General features: G+C 43.8%; 2 protein-coding genes across 5 annotated transcripts; one reads left to right on the forward strand and one right to left on the reverse strand.

The window, feature by feature from the left end:
• The first annotated feature begins 858 nt into the window (after positions 1–858).
• Positions 859–12,285, forward strand: arhgef16 (Rho guanine nucleotide exchange factor (GEF) 16). Its single transcript, XM_084016462.1, has 15 exons — positions 859–1,037; positions 1,729–2,346; positions 2,797–2,848; positions 3,699–3,862; positions 4,192–4,248; positions 5,882–6,042; positions 7,164–7,316; positions 7,403–7,532; positions 7,729–7,803; positions 7,912–8,004; positions 8,115–8,266; positions 9,269–9,457; positions 9,752–9,822; positions 10,627–10,728; positions 10,875–12,285. The coding sequence occupies exons 2-15, from the start codon at positions 1,783–1,785 to the stop codon at positions 11,012–11,014; spliced, it is 2,103 nt and encodes a 700-aa protein (XP_083872588.1). The 5' UTR covers positions 859–1,037; positions 1,729–1,782; the 3' UTR covers positions 11,015–12,285.
• ybx1 (Y box binding protein 1) lies at positions 11,949–16,848 on the reverse strand. Of its 4 annotated transcripts, none has more exons than XM_084016467.1 (8): positions 16,573–16,848; positions 14,658–14,721; positions 14,373–14,406; positions 14,196–14,285; positions 13,720–14,067; positions 13,317–13,414; positions 12,734–13,020; positions 11,949–12,297 (listed from the first exon to the last, which is right to left on the reverse strand). In XM_084016467.1, the coding sequence occupies exons 1-7, from the start codon at positions 16,676–16,678 to the stop codon at positions 12,780–12,782; spliced, it is 981 nt and encodes a 326-aa protein (XP_083872593.1). In that variant the 5' UTR covers positions 16,679–16,848; the 3' UTR covers positions 11,949–12,297; positions 12,734–12,779. The 4 variants fall into 4 exon arrangements, with proteins under 4 accessions (XP_083872593.1, XP_083872594.1, XP_083872595.1 ...); XM_084016468.1 differs by having other exon boundaries at positions 13,329–13,414; positions 16,573–16,845; XM_084016469.1 differs by having other exon boundaries at positions 13,783–14,067; positions 16,573–16,844.
• Positions 16,849–17,409: the final 561 nt, after the last annotated feature.

Raw genomic sequence — 17,409 nt, forward strand, 5'->3', positions numbered from 1 at the left:
GTCTCAGCCTTGCTTGAATAGAATGTTGGCTAATTCATGTATAATTATATTTTCAGACTGTTAAAAATGAAGACAATAAATCTTTAATCACCAAACAGCGTCCAGAGTGAACTTGTGAAACACAGAAAGAGAAACAAATAATAAAATCCAAGAGAGCAACGATGAACAGCCCTCAAATGAATGTGAATGTGATTCACCTCCGTTCAAGAAGATTGAGACAAAATTTAAGGACATTTTAAAGATTTAAAATTAATACAATAAATACAACCAAATTACAACCAATGGTGAAATATATTGGGATGCTCATGTGTTTCAGACATTTATTGACAGGTTACTGCTTTCAAAACAAAAAAACTGAGCGGAAGATATTGATTGATAATGTTTGATTATTGTATGTGAACTTTAATTTAACATGTATTATCTACATGCAGTGTAATTAATCAAGCAAGCTAAAGTTCCACCTGTTTCTCACCAGGGGGCGCCAAAGAGCTTCCAATCAGGTGGACTAGATAAGAGGATGTCAACAAACACCAGAAAAGAATGAAACAGTAGACAATTGATGGAACATAAAAAAAACAGTCAATTTGTGTATATGCAAAATGAATATAATTGTGTGGAAAAACTCTCGCTGACATTTTTAAATGCATTAATTAGAACGGAAGCCGGGCTTTTGATGAGGCTGAGCCGGATTGTAAAACAGTCACAGGAACGGCGGCTGCATCCAGATGTTATACCGCTCTCCTGTGAGAAGAAGCTGCGTCCGAGGCTGCGAGCTTTTCCTCGGCAGTTTCCCATGATTGATCGACGCTCACCTGTGGTGACGTAGGCAGAGCGACTTAATGGGCGCCTGTAAACAGAGGAGGAAGTGAGAGAGTAACGAGGAATATGTGACCGAGAGCAGCGGGACCAGGACTCGGGACCACATCTGCTGCTGAAGTTACCGCTCTCGACGCGCCGTGCAGCAGCCGCATGAAAACCCGTCGTGATAGGCTATCGTCTAATAAGAAGGCTGGTGTTTGTTAGGTTACCTCACGCAGGTAAGCTTCGCCGAACTGCCTTCCACCTCGCTGTTTTGAACCATGGGAATGTGAGGCGGACATGTTTGCTCCCACCCTAATCCGTCTGTCAGGGAGCGGAGTTATTGGAAAACTCACATTTCGACTAAACAAGAGAAACAACGAAGTAAATTAGTCACTTTGCTGTCAGTTTTTTATAAAAGTTTATATGTTAAAACTACAGCTGTAGCTAATTTCTTAGTGTCATGCATGTCATTTGTCGCTCTAATGACATGTTTATAAGAGTTCGGTCTGCGTAATAACGAGCCCGTGTGTGTGGATTTGCACACCACACTCCACACGGGGCAGGTTAGGAGTATTTATCAGGGGGGGAAACGTGTCAATTTATGTTTTCTTGTAGTTTATGCGGAGTACAGATTTGCTGGAGCAGCAAAGTGAGCTGTGAGTCACGGGTTGAGTCCTGTAATATAAGTTATGGGGACACAAGCTCCGTCCCACTGACTCAGTGTGAGTGTGGAACTGGATCACGGTTTAGGCTCCCTTCTTGAAGAGATCTGGGAGCCCCACTGTAGGTCACAGGTGGTATTTGAGGGTCATCCAGACTGTAGACACCCATATGCTGTTTTCCCATGTCACTGTGTAAAGTGCTGGTTTATACACGGTTCCTGTATTGAGCTTCATGCATGTAAATGCTGTCATTTTCCTTTTTCAGGCTCCTTCAATGTTGTAGGGGCTGAAGAGCTCAGTAGACCGGGCCGAGGACGCCATGTCCCAACAGTTAGACAGCAGCATGGGCGACCAGGACCCTGTCATTCTGGAGAGCAACTTCGCCATAGAACTCCACATATCTGAGCCCGGCGATGACTGCTGCCAGTCACAAAGCGCCCCCGCACCCCAATCTGAAACCCCCGCCGCCCAGGAAGACGTAGTGGACAGGCTGGTGGTGCCTCCGCAGGTGGTTTTGAGCACCCAGAGTCCTGCAGCGCGGAAGGTCGGCAAACACCAGCTCATTCCCAAGAATTTAGCCAGCCGGCCTAAGAACCGCCACCACACCACGGTGGTGACGTTCCCAGTGGGACTGGAGCACTCCAGCAGCGCGACCCGGAGCCGTCACTCCACCCAGGGGACGGATGTGTCCTGGGAGGATTACGACAGTGATGGAGACGGCTTTGCCTTGAGGAGGAACCGCAGGAACAAGTCATACAGAGCGGCTGTGACCAGCCTGGACATTGAAGCCATGGCGGCGGGGGGAGGGGCCGCAGCCACGCTGAAGCCGGTCAGAGAAGACAGAGCACCCAGTCCTGGTCCAGCTCGCAGCCCTGGACGCAAGGTACGGGGATGAGGGGGGTAGGGGTCAAAGGGCACTACTGTACTTTGTCCATTTATCATCAAACTGTGAAAAATACTGTATTTTTATACATGTTTTTTTTAATGAAGGACTATCAGAAGTAACTGGCCAAATACATTTCAGTGCTACCACTGATGTTACAGTGTTGTCCTTCAAACAGCCAGCAGACAATAGCATTGGTGGCGACCTCTGTCAAATCCTCCTTTAGTCACAGCGGTGATGCCTAACTGTTTCCTAACTTCCAGTCCAGCATCAGCGTTGAGGAAGTCCCCATAGTGTCCTTAAAATTCTACGTTTAAAGGATTGAAAGAAAGAGATAGTGTTGAAGAGAGAATGAGCCGTAAGAGGGAAACAAAGATTGAATTAAAACATAATTGAGGTTCATGCTTGCCACGGTGTTAAGCTGATGCTGCGTGTCTGTGTCCCCTCCAGCGAACCTTTGGGAGAAAGAGGAACCAGAAGCAGCGTGGGTCCTTCAAAGATGGTTTGTTCACCGATGTGTCACTCTGTCCACTTCTCTAAATTTGGCTATAGAACTACAAATAGATGGGACATAACAATGACATTTGGTGTTTTTTTTTAGAGATTGGGGTCTTGTGGATTGCAAAGCAATTATACGTTGACGAATTTCACAATGAACACAAAAAACAACAGCTGCAATGTGATGTGTGGATGCAATCAAATCTGTGTCATAGCTGCTTAGGGAAAAAATCCCTTGAGGCAACGGGAGAAGACAGAACAGGAAATCACTCGCTATGAACGCTCTCAGCATGTTGAGTGTTGCAGAGTGTTGAGTCCTGAATGTTGAAATGCGATGCCCGGTACCCTCAGACAGCATCACTTCTGCAGCTTTGAGACTTTTTCTAGTTCTAATCACGCAGACTTGAAGAGTTGTTTGTGATATCTCACTGCTACTCAAACATGTAAACATTTAAACATTTAACTTCTTTCCCAATATCATAATCAGCTAATCACACTGCGAGAATCAAACCTGTGGCCTTTTACTTACTCAATGGTGTTGGTATTATTCCAGTAACGACACACTGCAGACAGAACCAGATGCATTCTCTCTTCCCACACTTTGTCAAAGTGGCCCACGTTGTTATGTTGACAGAGTTCAACTCTGCTTTAGTTTTTCATTTTTTTTACACTTCACAAAACACCTCCAGTAACTTCTTTCAACACGTTCCACGGATCACGGCCCATTGTGAGAGACATAGAATCCAGATATTTTGCCCCTCTAAATTGTGCGTGATTTTGCAAAAGCGTGCTTCTATTCCAAACTCATTGCGTACGCGCTCACCCTAACCCTTATGGCGTTGATGTCTCCTCAGCTACGCCGCGTCTCTACCAGGAGATCCGCGAGCGAGGGCTGAACTCCACCAACCAGGACGAGCTGCTGGACGACTTTGTGGTGGTGGAGCCTCCTGTGGAGGACCAGGGCATCGTGGTGAAGAGCTACCGGCCCGCACAGCTCACTTGGAGCCAGCTGCCACAGGTAAACCTCTGACTGATCACTAATTGAATCATGATTATACGTATATACGTGTATATATAAGTGTTTTAATGCATAATCTATCATCTATTTCAGTCTCAAATTGTTCATTTGTTGTTTAAAAGGGTGCGTTTTAAAAGCTGCTGACATGTTTTTGCTGCTGCATAAACTCCCACACTTTTGTGGCCCTTTGTGGAAAGGCAGGAATGTTTGCTCTAGATGAATATCCACGGAGCTTGTCTTCTCCATTTTCAAACCAATCTCTTATTTCATGTATACAGCAGAATGTGGTTTTAACTATCGTTGTTTTGTTCGTTTTATCTCTAACTAAGGTGAGGGACACAGGTATCCTGACATTGATCTCACCTCAGGAGAGAAAGAGACAAGAGGTTAGTATGTGTGTGTGTGTGTGTGTGTGTGTGTGTGTGTGTGTGTGTGTGTGTGTGTGTGTGTGTGTGTGTGTGTGTGTGTGTGTGTGTGTGTGTGTGTGCATACCAAGTATGCCTACAGAAATGTCAGAGAAGGGCTTTAATGTACTACAGGATGGCAGAAGGTGTTTCAGTTCACAACCAAACCTCGACAAAAACACAGCGTTCTTTCTGTGTCAGTGTTTTGAGTTAATCACAGTCACACACAGAGAAAACTAGAATATAAAAGGCACAGATAACGTTTCCTGATACATGATATTGTAATGTGATATATGAGGGAAAAACAGCCATAGCATGGGTGACCATAAACTAGCTGTAAACACTAATAGTATCTTTATACATAGTATCTATTAAAAATGTACTCCCGCAATTTCACAACCATCAGACCTCCCCTGCCTCCTTTAAGTCAACATAAAGGTATGTTTTTTCCCTTTAGTTTCATAAACCAACATGGATCTTAAAAATAAAGGAAGTCACTGAGCAGAAGTAGATGAAACAGGTTGAGGTGATTTAAGTTTAACAACAAAACCACTTACAGTCCATTACAAAAGAACCCCTAGAAAGCAATACAAGATCACAGACTGATACCACCTTTGTAGTGTAACCATATGAATGTGGAGTTCCCCGATTGTAATGTGTCCTCACTTGCAGTCTAACAACAGATGTTGTGTCAATACCAAAGGTCCACCCTGTGTGCTCTGCAGGCCTTGAATAAAGCCACACCCTGCTAGAGTGATCGCATTAAGTCAGTCTGCTGAGCACACGTCGTCTCACTCTTTTGGACCCCAATGCTACATTTAAGGCACATGAAAGCATTTCGCTGAAGTTTGGGGCTAACTACGTGTTCTTCTAGTGGAAGGAAGACGTGAACAGTTAGAAAACTCCACATGTTAGCTCAGACAGCAGAGCTTTACCATGTTCACCAGGCACGCCGCCAATGACTAGCTTCAAGTCTGAAACGTCAGTGTTGGTGTGAGATTTACAGGAAGTAGCTCAGCTAATGCCCTTTGGTCGCGTCTCAGCCATCACCACCTGATTACAGCAGACAGCAGAGGGTTACTAAGGCTGCTGATATTCGCTTCTGATACATCCACAACACTACAGTGTGTAAAGAACGTGAAGATTCTAAGAAGAATCTAAAACATCACCAGTAAATGTGGGAGTTAGGTCTTAGATTCACCATTTTGCTCCAATATTCAACATGTCCTACAGCAAAGATGCAGATTTCTCCACCAGCAGCAGCCTCAGTGAACCAGAATGCACTGCAGCCAGAGTATACTGTGGGTGTTTTTTAGTGTCATGGGACATGTCGGTTGCACTTTCTCGATTTTGAAGAGCGTCACAACTGCTTTGCTCTGTTTATCTCGGAGTAAATCCGATATTTGATTGCAGTAAGTACATGTAATTGGTCTGAAGGAGAAAAGGAAAAAGATAATAGAGACTTAACAGTAAGAGCAATCACATGGTGGGATTTTTCCTTTCCAAAGGGTTTAAGCTGTAAAGAAAGCACATTTAGCAAACGTGGGTCGCCCCCTTCACATTCACATTCATTTGGGTATGTGTTTTTATTTTTTATTTGTATTTTTTTTGACAGGCCATTTTTGAGATAATCACATCGGAGCATTCGTACCTGCACAGCCTGGGCATCCTGGTGCGTCACTTCAAGAGTAGCGAAGCTCTCAAGAAAACGATGACGGCCACCGAGCACCATCACCTCTTCTCCAACATTTCTGTCATTCAACAAGTCAGCAAACGGTGGGCACGACATCGTCTTACTTGTGTGTGTGTGTTTGTATGTAAGGTGGAAAACGAGTGGTGGGGGAGGTTCACCAACCTTTCATGATGTTATCAGCGTGTGAAGCGGTGTAGTGGACTGATTGACTGCATGCGGTATCTCCGGGTTTTAAATAGGGCGGCACACGAGTGTTTTCTGTCATACGGTTCACGTTCCCAGAGACGTGGTTTCCCGTAGCAACCGGGTTGATTTAAAGCTCAGAGAAAGGTAAAGTATTTGCCCTTAACATATCTTTAGTGTCCTGTAGGCGCTTCCGACATGTTAAAACACGCCAGCCAAACTGGTTCTGCTTCCTCGCTGCTCTGAGCGGGATTCCCGGGCTTTGAGCTGATAATGTGCCTGAGAGCAGCTCTTGTGTCGCCCTGTGCATCGCTGTCTGCATTATTTTGAATGAAAATAGATGGAGAGACAGAGGAGTGGCCTTCTCTCTTTCACCCACTTGTTTCCAGGTACAACAGGAGAAACTTGAAGCTGCTGAATGGTTTGACTTGCGGTATCAGTGGGTGGACGTATATCCTGTAGTTTCCTCCTGGGTTGGGCTTCCAGGTGTCATTTTACTCCCTTTTATCAAGAAGGGTGTAAGCAAGGGTTATTTTTATTCTATTACAATAATGCCAATAACGAAAAGCCATTACGGTTCTTCAGTTTCACCTGGATCTTGTAGAAGAATGTTACATTTTGTGTAGTATTTCAGCGTTTTGGCAGCTTGACGTTGTGAGTCTGTGTGCTTTTAGGTTCGTAGTGAATTGCACATTTTTCAGAATCCACTGAGTTAAATGAAGAAGGATGCCTTTTGTTTTCAAAATGACAGGCTGACATGACTCCTTCCAGTGGCACCACAGTTACTAACATGAAACTTTACAACCAACATGACATGGTTTGACAGAGAAACCACCATGTCAATATATAATATGTGTACTTGTTCAACTTGTTTTTTGACAGATTGAAACCCAGGCTGACAATGTGTTTTTGCATGAGGTTTCTAGTTCATATTAGATCACCTGTTTCTGGATGTGTTTAACATTTAAATGAAACCCTGATGCTTTCATCAGTACGTTGATGGCTTAAGTATCGTTTTCAGGTTTTTTGAGGACCTTGAGCGGCGTCACTATGACAACCCAGTGATCCGGGACATTAGCGATATTGTTCAGAACCATGCTGCCCACCACTTTGAGCCCTACATCGTCTACTGCTCCAACGAGACCTTCCAGCAGAGGACGCTGCAGAAGCTGCTGTGAGTAGCAGGAACGACCTGAACCGAGTTTCTTCAGTAACCCGGCAGGATGAGCTGAGTTTCCCTCTTGCCTTTGCGTCTCTTAGGACCAGTAACACGGCGTTCAAAGAAGCCCTGAAGCAGATTGAAGGGAGCAGCGAATGCGGAGGCCTGCCCATGATCTCTTTCCTCATCCTCCCCATGCAGCGGGTCACACGACTGCCACTGCTGCTGGACGTCAGTTCAAACTTTACTTTCTTATATCAACGACTAACTTGAAGACACAAGAGTCATCAATTTTTCCTAACCTTTTACCACTTTAAGGATGCATTCACCAAATTATTTTCAATGTCTTCATACAGTGATACAGAAGGTGGCTTTGCCCTCCAGAATAACTCATACTTAGGTTCATACCTTTGTTTTCTGCTCACAGACAATCTGCCAGAAAACGAAAGATAAGACGGCGGAGTTCTTTGCTGCTACTTGGTCGCTGCACGCCATCAGCAAGGTAGAGATGTGGAGAACGCACTCTTCAAACCCTACCTCGCATGTGAGGGTGGACTATGAAGTCGAAGTGTTTTTAAGGTTGCGATTATCATTGTGTTATGTTTAACAGTTGGTCTCGAGCTGCAACGATGGTGCTCAGCGGATGGAGAGGACAGAGCAGATGTACACCATCCAGAAACAGATGGATTTTGGTAAAATCAAGGTGAGTTGTGTTTCTACACAAACACCTGGGAGCAAAGCAAATATTGCGATATAATGATGGCTGTGGTTGTATATAATATAAATATCTTAAAATATCTTGTGTCCTCGCAGCCGTTTCCTCTGGTGTCATCATCGCGGTGGTTAAAGAAGCGCGGTGAGCTGGCCTTCAGCACCGAAGAGCTCAGCATCTGGAGGGCTTTCAGCCACAGGAGCTACTACCTGTTTCTCTTTAACGACGTTCTGATCGTCACCAAGAAGAAGAGGTCAGTGGGACTAATATTGTTTTGAATATTTGTAATTTCACGTGTATCTATCTTCCGTGTGGGGGGCGTATTTCCGATTGAAACAGGAAAGGTGGGCGGGACTTAAAGTTGGGAGGATTTTGATTTGATTAACTCAGGAGCTTCTCCAGCTCTGTGCGCAGCTGAAGTTGCAGATTGATTGATGAATGGATGTCAAGATATCATTGAGTAATATAAAATATTGGATTTTAAAATATGAGGAAATAGATTTTTATGTATTTCTTTTCAGCATATATTGTTCAATTTTTTTTACAATATGACCGGGGTGATTTAAAAGGATTAAAAAGGCTTTTTTTAAATTTCAGCTCGACATTAAAGTTTTTACAAACTGACAGATTTTCTTTTTAATTCACTCATTTTAACAAATATTTCCCAGTATGTCATCATAATCACAATGGTAAAGATGTTTAAGAGCAATCTGGCATTAGAAAACAATGCCACGAGAGCAGGACGCTAATATTTGTAACCTCCTTGTTGAGTCTAGTCAGCTCAGCCGCTGGCAGGCCGGGAATATGATAAATGGATTGAAATGAGGAGAAGAAGGGGACAGAGAGGAGAGTCTGGATGTGGCGCGTGCATACTTGAGATTCTTCAATCTTGCATTCAGCGAGTCAGCTCGACAGACTACAGGTCTCTGTTTTGAGTTAGGGAGAAACCAAAACAATGTCAACACAGAGGAAACAGCTGCCCACAGCACTGCACTCATTATCTGAGTTGTTAAGTCGACACTGCGTCCCAGTCTTCAGGTGATTATATCGAGGAAATGCTATTAGAGAGACACGAATGTGGTTCGTATGTGTTAACAGTTCACACATACACGGTAACATAGTAGCTAGGTTTAGCTTCACTATAATGTGACAAAAATATGATTTAAAATCACATTATTCCTGGGAATGTTGCGCAATTTGAGTAAAGTTAACCAGTATGTTGAACTGTTTTTTTTTTTTTTTTACTTGAATCTAGTGAGGAGAGCTTTGTGGTGATGGACTATGCTACCCTGGAGAATATGGAGGTGGAGGTCGGGGAGGATGCAGAAGGACGGACGTCTTCGCCTGCCAAGAACAGCTCCAGCTACTATCTGTCCTTCAAGTTGCTGATGAGCAAGAACAGCGAAGGCAGAGCGGAGCAGATCTCCCTAGTGGCTGAGAGCAGGTACTGCTTCTCATCCATGAACTTTACATAGAAGCTACACAAACACTAAGCAGCAATCCGCTGCTATGAGGCTGTAGTGGAAAAGCATGCGATCTTGGCTCTTGGTGGAATCCTACTGTAAACTGATGTCTTGTGTCTGGCTCCCTCTACTGACAGAAGTTGCAATGGCAACCTCAAAAATTCCTGTGCATTCAGTCCACTCATGAGAAACAGACGTTTTGCGTCACCACATGTGCTATACACACCACTGGCTCTTGAGTCATGTTTAACAGCTTTTTTCCCTCTGTTGCCAAGGGTGGACCGGGCGCGTTGGATAGTTGCTCTCACAGAGCACAAGCAGGCAGGACAAGTCACTTGTAAAGATGGTGAGTGGTGTTTTATTTGCCAAGGGAGTCATTCTTTGAATTGCACTTTGAGTTGCCTCTGAGCATGGCAAGTCTTCATTGTGTACATGTTACCTTTAAAAGTGGCAATGTTCCTGCTTCTTGTGTAAATCTTTCATTTGTCATGGAAGGCAGTGTGCTGCACAGAAAACACATGGTTTGCATTCATTTTCCATTTCATGCGAGTCTGCAACTGTTTAAAATGCAATCTTGTTCGCATCAGAGCTGCCCGGCTTCTCCCCTCTTTCCCAGACTTTTCAACTATTTTGCAACGTTTTCTTGATCTATGCGAGTCCTGACTTTGGGTTTACAATATTTCACAACTACTCAAATACATTTAAAGAATATAATTCATACTTACAGGCATTTGAGACTGTTGTAGGCCTATGTGATCCCACAGTGTGTGCCAAACAGGCTTTGGACATGCAGGGAACAATTTTTCAAAATAAAGCTAATGTGCATGAGGCTCCAATAGGTCTATAAGTTACACTTCTTTAATGTCATATTTAAAACATCACACAGTTGCTATGTGTGGTGAGTTTCTTAAGAGTGTATCTCTGTTTGATATTTGACATTGTTATCAAAGGGTGTGCCTCTCCAGGGACAGTGACGCATTACAGGAAGTAACATGATAGATGTGTAGATAATCAGCAGTGCGTCACAGGACGTGTTTTTATAATGCAGACAACAGGGTTCTTAACTCTTCTGTAATAACTTGGAAAGCAGGACAATGTACCGTGACAGCAAATTTGATTCTAATCGGTCACGTTGCATCATGTTTTTCAGGTCTGCCACAGTATGAAGCCACTAAAGCCTACATGCCAAAGGAACCAGATGAGTTGGGGCTTCAACAGGCCGAGGTAGTCATTCTGCTGCAGAAAGAGGAAGGTGAGGCTTGTGCGCACGAAGCTCCATCCCTATTTGTAATACAGCATTAAATCCGGACCTAAGTGCTTGATCAGCTAACTGCCTTCCTTTAAATCACATACAAGCAAACAAGTGTGTTTATAAGGTTCCCCGTCTGCTCTTCCTAGCCTGGTGCTATGCAGAGAGAATGCGAGATGGAGAGAGAGGCTGGTTTCCTGCTACCTGCGCCACAGAGATCACCGACCCCACGGCCGTTGAGAACAACGTGCAACGCATGAAGCGCCTGCGAAAGGAGACCAATGTTTGAGTCACTTCAAAGCTGGAAAGAGAAACACCTTCCAGTAGATGGCTGAGGCTCATAAGGTTCAGCATTTGTTGACACTCCCTTGCTTGTGTATCACACTGAACCCAGTGATCCAGAAGTGTTACGCAGGTTATGAAAAGGCCAAATTTATGCTTTGCTGGTGGGTACCAGTTGTACAAAATGAATACACTGTGACTGTGAGGCTCCTGGGTTGAATGCAGCCGGTGGCATGTTTTACATTACTCTCATGTCAGACTGTCCAAACTAATGATTTAAAAACATGACCAAGATGAATTGACATTTTCATCTCCACAAAAACATATGTGGTGCAGAGCTGTTGTATATAAAAAAGGTGTTTTGTCCACCTTCAATACATGCAGCCCTTAAGAATGGATGTTTGCAATAGCAGGACCAATTTTCACTTAGACAGCATCACGTATGTATAAGTATTTCCCTGTTGGTGTAAATGTAAATTTAAACTTATATTGAGCCTCATAGGTTTTAAAACAAAATCCAGGAGCTACACAATTTTAATGTATACATAGACTAGTATGAGAATTTGCATGCAAAAAACATGTTAGTGTATTACCTATGATTTACCGTCAGGACTCCTGTCACCTATACTTAAGATGAGAAACTTGATAAAGTGCTAAAATGTCAGTTGTAATAGTTTTTGTATCACATAGCATTGGTGTCATTGTAGTAGCAAGTTTTAGCAAAACATTTACCATGAGTGCAGTTTATTTTTTATTGTGTAATTTGTTTGATTATGAAACTTTCTGCATTATATTTATCAAAATATATTCATATTTGAAATAAAAAATAAAAAAAACACTCCCAACATAAATGTACATTATGTAAGTGAAAGAAAAATTCTATTGGTGTCATTGTTTAGAACCCATATACTTGAAATATAAAGCAAACACTCAAGACAATCTTCCTGGTTTCTGGACTTTTATTTGAGCTTGCATTTTGTTAAAATGTTTGAATACATAAAAAGTTATTTAAAAATGTCAAACTGACCAGATATCAAATTCCATTTTTTCTTTAAAAACCATTTGGTGTAAAAACTTAGGACAGATTTAGAAAAACATTTGCTGTTTCCCCAAAACTTTTTGTAGCTGTCACATAAAAATAATGAAAAAAAAAAAACAGGTCTGCATAGATTCTGCAGGCAATTGGTGGTAATCTGGTCAAATGCATGGTGCAAGCTTGTGACGATCGTCAAGTCAAATCTTTATTGCTCAGGTCTTGTTTGATGTTTCATCTTGTTGTTGACAAAAAAACTGCAAAGAAGAAAATTAGCAAATTAGTCAACTTTTCATCTGTACGCTGCATTTTCAATCATTTTGAGTTTTGCATGCTGCACTGTGAATTGCCTGAAAAAGTTCAACATCACCATTGTAGAAAAATAATATGGAGAAGAGACGATCGCTATGGCTCCATGGTGCCAGACAGTTTGCTTTATTTTATCCACTGCATTACCTCATGCTTTCAAGCATACACAATAGAGCCAAAGGCAGGCCAGGCAAAGATGTGCAAATGATAAGCTAGTCAGCTTCATTTAGCTTGGATATTACATTTTAATATTTGCATTTCCTAGCTTGTACAGTCATCATCCTTTACCGTCAGCTCTGTCCGAATCCAGATATTTATGAAGCTTAAGTTAATGGACATTATCAAGAAGGACTAGGATTGGCCATCATGAGGCATTAGACTCACCCGGACGATGGTAAAAGATGGTAGGTGCCGGTGGGCAGGTTGTTTCCTACTCAGCCCCACCCTGCTGGGCCTCGGGAGCGGACGTTTTCTCTGCAGATGGGTCACCTCCTGTCTTGGCCTCCTTGGTTTCCTGGCCGGGTTTGCCACCAGTCTGTGGACGTCTGCGGCGGTAGTTGAAGTTGCGGCGGTAGCGCCGCTGGCGGGGCTGTTGGTTCTGGCCACTTTCGCTACCCTGATTCTCCTTGTCCTCCTCGCCGTCCCGCACCGGTCTGGGACGGGGTGGACCCCTGGAACCAACAAGCAAAAAGCATGTGGCTGTAGTCAAGTGATATCATGCAAAGAATACATCATCCACTGAGATGAGATACAGTTGTCACTGGACAACTAAACGTGACACAAATGTACATAAGCAAAGTTTTAACATGAAGCTGCAATTTGAGGTGAGGCTACAATAAAAGGAACGCTTCTGGATAAAATAGGTGGCATTTATTTATTCAGGTCATTGGTAGACTCTGGGCTAAAATCCAAAATGCTCTACTCTCCCATTGTCGCGGCCCCGCATCAATGAAGCCAACACGTAAACCTTGGAACGAACCTTGGTCGGAAGCCTCTGTAGTAGCTCTGTCTCGCTGGTTTGTTGCCTTGGTCAGGAGCTCCCTGGCTCTCGTCACCCTCACCCCCCTAAAAGCAAATAGATCAAACAACTGACAAAACTTTTTCCAAAGCCAACACATAGGCAAACAAACTAAAGAGCACAGTCCCTGTGATTAAACTGGCCAGTTTGCCATTTAATGTTAGCTTAGATTAGGGCCTAGATTGAGTCAATTTGAAAGATTTTGGCCAGACCCCCGATACACCAACTTGTTTTTTGGACGCAACCACGTGAGTGTTTAAAGGAGAGGTTGTTGTGAATGACATCAACATTTCACACGTCACAACTGGGACTGCTGGGTGCCTGCTTCAGGATAGAAGCCCTGTGACGGCACACCTGTCATCTCCCCACGTGGTGCGTTGGTGTATGGGGGCCGGCGGCTGTATTGTCTACGTACAAAGTATGGTGGGTAGCGCCGTCTGCCAGGGTAAGCGGGCCTGCGCTGTGGTTGCTGCAAGTCTCCTTCAGGGGCGTTCTCTCCCCCATCCCGGCTGCCTTTGTCACGACTTCCTCCGCTGCTTGGCTCACCCTCTCCGTCACTCTGGTAGTTATCTGGATATTCCCCAGCACGGGGAGGACCCCTTCTCCTGGGATAGCGCCTGTAGCGGTTCCTGTCAGCAGCGTACTTACTTCCCTGGACTGCAATGCCTCCTGGGCCAGTGACATTTGCCGCCTCGGCTCCCTTTTTTTTGTTGAAAAAAGATGTGCAGTTACTGAAATTATTATTTTTTTTAATTGCTGCAAACTAAAATCAGAACTTTGGACCTAGTCGCAAAACAGAATTAATGACCAACCCAAATCACAGCTTACCTTCTCTCCCTCAACTACGTCAAACTCCACAGTTTCTCCGTCTCCAACACTGCGAAGGTATTTCCTCGGGTTGTTCTTTTTGATGGCCGTCTAAAACACATGAAAAGCTCACGTGAGATTTTATATTACTGATCACTTTGAAAAATTACAAAATAAAAATAAATACTAACAACTCACCTGGTGTACAAAAACATCCTCTTTTGTATCATTCCTAAAAGGGGGAGAAAAAACAACATTATCTTGCTGAGCCACAGAACGCAACAATGTATCTGCAGGCAGATTGCAACTATACCAGGGTGTGTAAGCATAAGTACTGCGTGTAACAGCAGCATGGCCGGCACGCAAATCGTCTGGTCAGCTTTGTATGCAAATCAAAGCCATAATAGGATTGGGAATATCCTTTCAGACAGAGATGATATCAGGGTCTTTAAGGAGCAGGGATGGGGGTGGGGGTCCACTTACCTATTGATAAAACCATATCCATTCCTGACGTTGAACCATTTGACTGTACCCAAGACTTTTGTTGCTGTAATCAGACACAATAAAAGAAAATTATTAACTAGGTTTAGGCTTCAATGATTTCCTTATCCATGTCACACTGTTAATAACATACTGAGTATACATGGAGAGCTTCCAAGCAGCTTGTGCATGACTCAGAACAAACGGTAAGAGAATCAAATAACGACAGATGAGACACCAATCACGGCCAGATAACGTGGAAGTTATATTTAACTCCCAACTGTCACCCTTTTTATAGATCCTGATGCATAGGAGTGCCCTGTGCCAGCTGCACTGAATGTGAGCTAGTATGAACCAAGACCCGCATGAGCCAGTACCATGAACGACCGCGCTGTTTCTCAAGCGGAATTTAAGATTACTTATCATCCAAATTATCGGCGCATCTGTTTTATAGAGCTGATGTGGTTACTGAGGCAATAGGGCACTACGCCTAGGACACTGAGATTTCAAAGTTCAACTACTACAGACCTACTGCCCCATTTAAGCCGCACCGCTCGGCAGTTGAGCGCTCACACGTGGTACAGTCGCGCCCGGATACGTTATCGAGCAGCAAGACCCAGCTGGCTTGTTAGCATCGTGGCTAACGGCGTCTCAGCCATGTGGTTGGATTAAAGCCAGAAAAGACAAACTATCGTAGCTACACCGGATAGCATCCACCGAGACGAAGTTAATTTAAGAATACAAATAAACGTGTTGGTGTTGTAGCGCTTGACGCGTTAACGAACAACTAAACTGTGAGAGAAATCCGCAGAATCGTACGGCGGACATTTTGGGTTGCCCCTTCAGCCATGTAAATAGCTAATGTAGCTCCGTTAGCCAACGAGCTATCGCCGCTCTAAAGCACATAGGCCCCTGAAGTGTGCGCAAAATTCGACTACCGTTGACAGTTGGATTCTGATTTATTCACGAACGGGCCTTACTACGGTCGTTTCGACGGCTATGTTGGCCATAAACTCGTCGACCTGTTACGGCAATTTTAAGAGAAAACACACTTCTAACGCCGAACTGATCCTTTTTGTGTGAACAAAGGGACGGTCAGCAGCTAACGTTAGCTTGATTTCGACGACAGTAATCGTGGCCGGGTACGTGAGCGGCAACGTTGTGAAATAACTTGGTGTTCCAACGTGAGCCGTGATTGACGGCTACAAAAAAGAACTAATCTTACGTTAACGTTTTAACGGCTCGACGTCACCTATTGCCTGGTAACTTAAAACGTGTGGCACTGACGCTAGCCGAGAAACACGGGTCCTTAAACAACCTCAACGTTCGTGCATGTGACGGCCAGTCGGTAACACGGCACGCTGTGGCGGTTATGAGACGTTAGAAGGCCGATGCCGACAAGAGAAGATTGGCCGTTTATAATTTAAGGACTACCATTATAAATCACGTTCTGTACACATTCCGAACAGAAATCAATGCCACTAGGATAAATTGAGTATAATTTGCCAAGCGGTTAATATTAACTGGCAACGATAAAGACCCATCTTCCAATTTACATTTTAAAGTGTGTTGCTAACTAACGTCAGGACCACAGTTTCTCTTTTTGACAGCAAATTGAACCCTGCTCAAGATAAAATCCACCCCCGTCAATAGCCAATTAACACTAACGTTTCAAACATTCCACATAATATACATAATTGACAGAGATACTTGTAGCAAAATGGAACGTTTATTCTGTAGTTTTTTTCAATTTCATCTATGGTTAACGTTATTCTGTGAGGGTTAACGGCTAAATCAGCGCGTTAGCGTACGGTTGGTTATTCAACGATAGTTAACGTTCGCAACCGCCGCTTTTGCGCATCGCCTCTACGGCGTACAAAACCACGTTAGCTAACTAGCTTATTTCCAGTAGCCTTACCGATGACCTTCTTATCCGCCGCGGAAGCTGCGGCTGCCGGGCTGGATGGGCTCTCCGCATCGGCAGCGGCATCGGGCGGTTGTTGTGTCTCGGCCTCGCTGCTCATGGTTACTACTGGTTGGTAATGGCTTCTGCCGGCGGCGGCTCTCTGCTATGTTTCCCGGTGCTAGATGGTAACCTGGGCCGGCGGTGGTGGGGGCTACTGCCTTCGGGCTCTCTGCTTTCCTCTTTCCGCTCCCGTTGCCGATCGAACTGGGCAGAATGAGATACTGTGCCGGGGAATGTTCCTGGTCGGGGTCCGCCCAACTAGTCTTCCAATTGGTCAGAATTTGTAACGAAGAAGAAAAGGCGTTCCCATTGGTTGAAACAACTGTCATATTCGGTTGAGACAAGAGATATGTGAAAGTAATTGGCTAAAGGAGAATGTACCTGTTCATTGTCACCGCCCCATAGTGATGTCAAAGCCAGACCAGTCAGACAGTTAACCGTGACACTTTTGGAACAGTGTCTGCTTGGTTATGTGTCGGATTTTTAACAATTATGGAATTATTATAAAGCTATATTTACATAAAATATTGCGTCAGTAAGATATATCATCTTTATTTCATATTTTAAATATGTGGGCAAAGCAGGACTTCAGTTCAGTATTAATCAAATTTGATCTCACAAGCCTTTTAATATAATTGTCGTTTTGATCACTGGGTATTTGTGTGGCTGCCATCACTACTGACAAACATGCAATGCCTACTAGACATTGTACACACATAGACAAAACAGGATGTAAATGTTAGAGTTATCATTTTTACTGCATTGTCAGGTGCTCTGGTTATTGCTCTC

Source organism: Eutrigla gurnardus (assembly GCF_963514095.1).
Source record: "Eutrigla gurnardus genome assembly, chromosome: 8".
Taxonomy (NCBI): domain Eukaryota; kingdom Metazoa; phylum Chordata; class Actinopteri; order Perciformes; family Triglidae; genus Eutrigla; species Eutrigla gurnardus.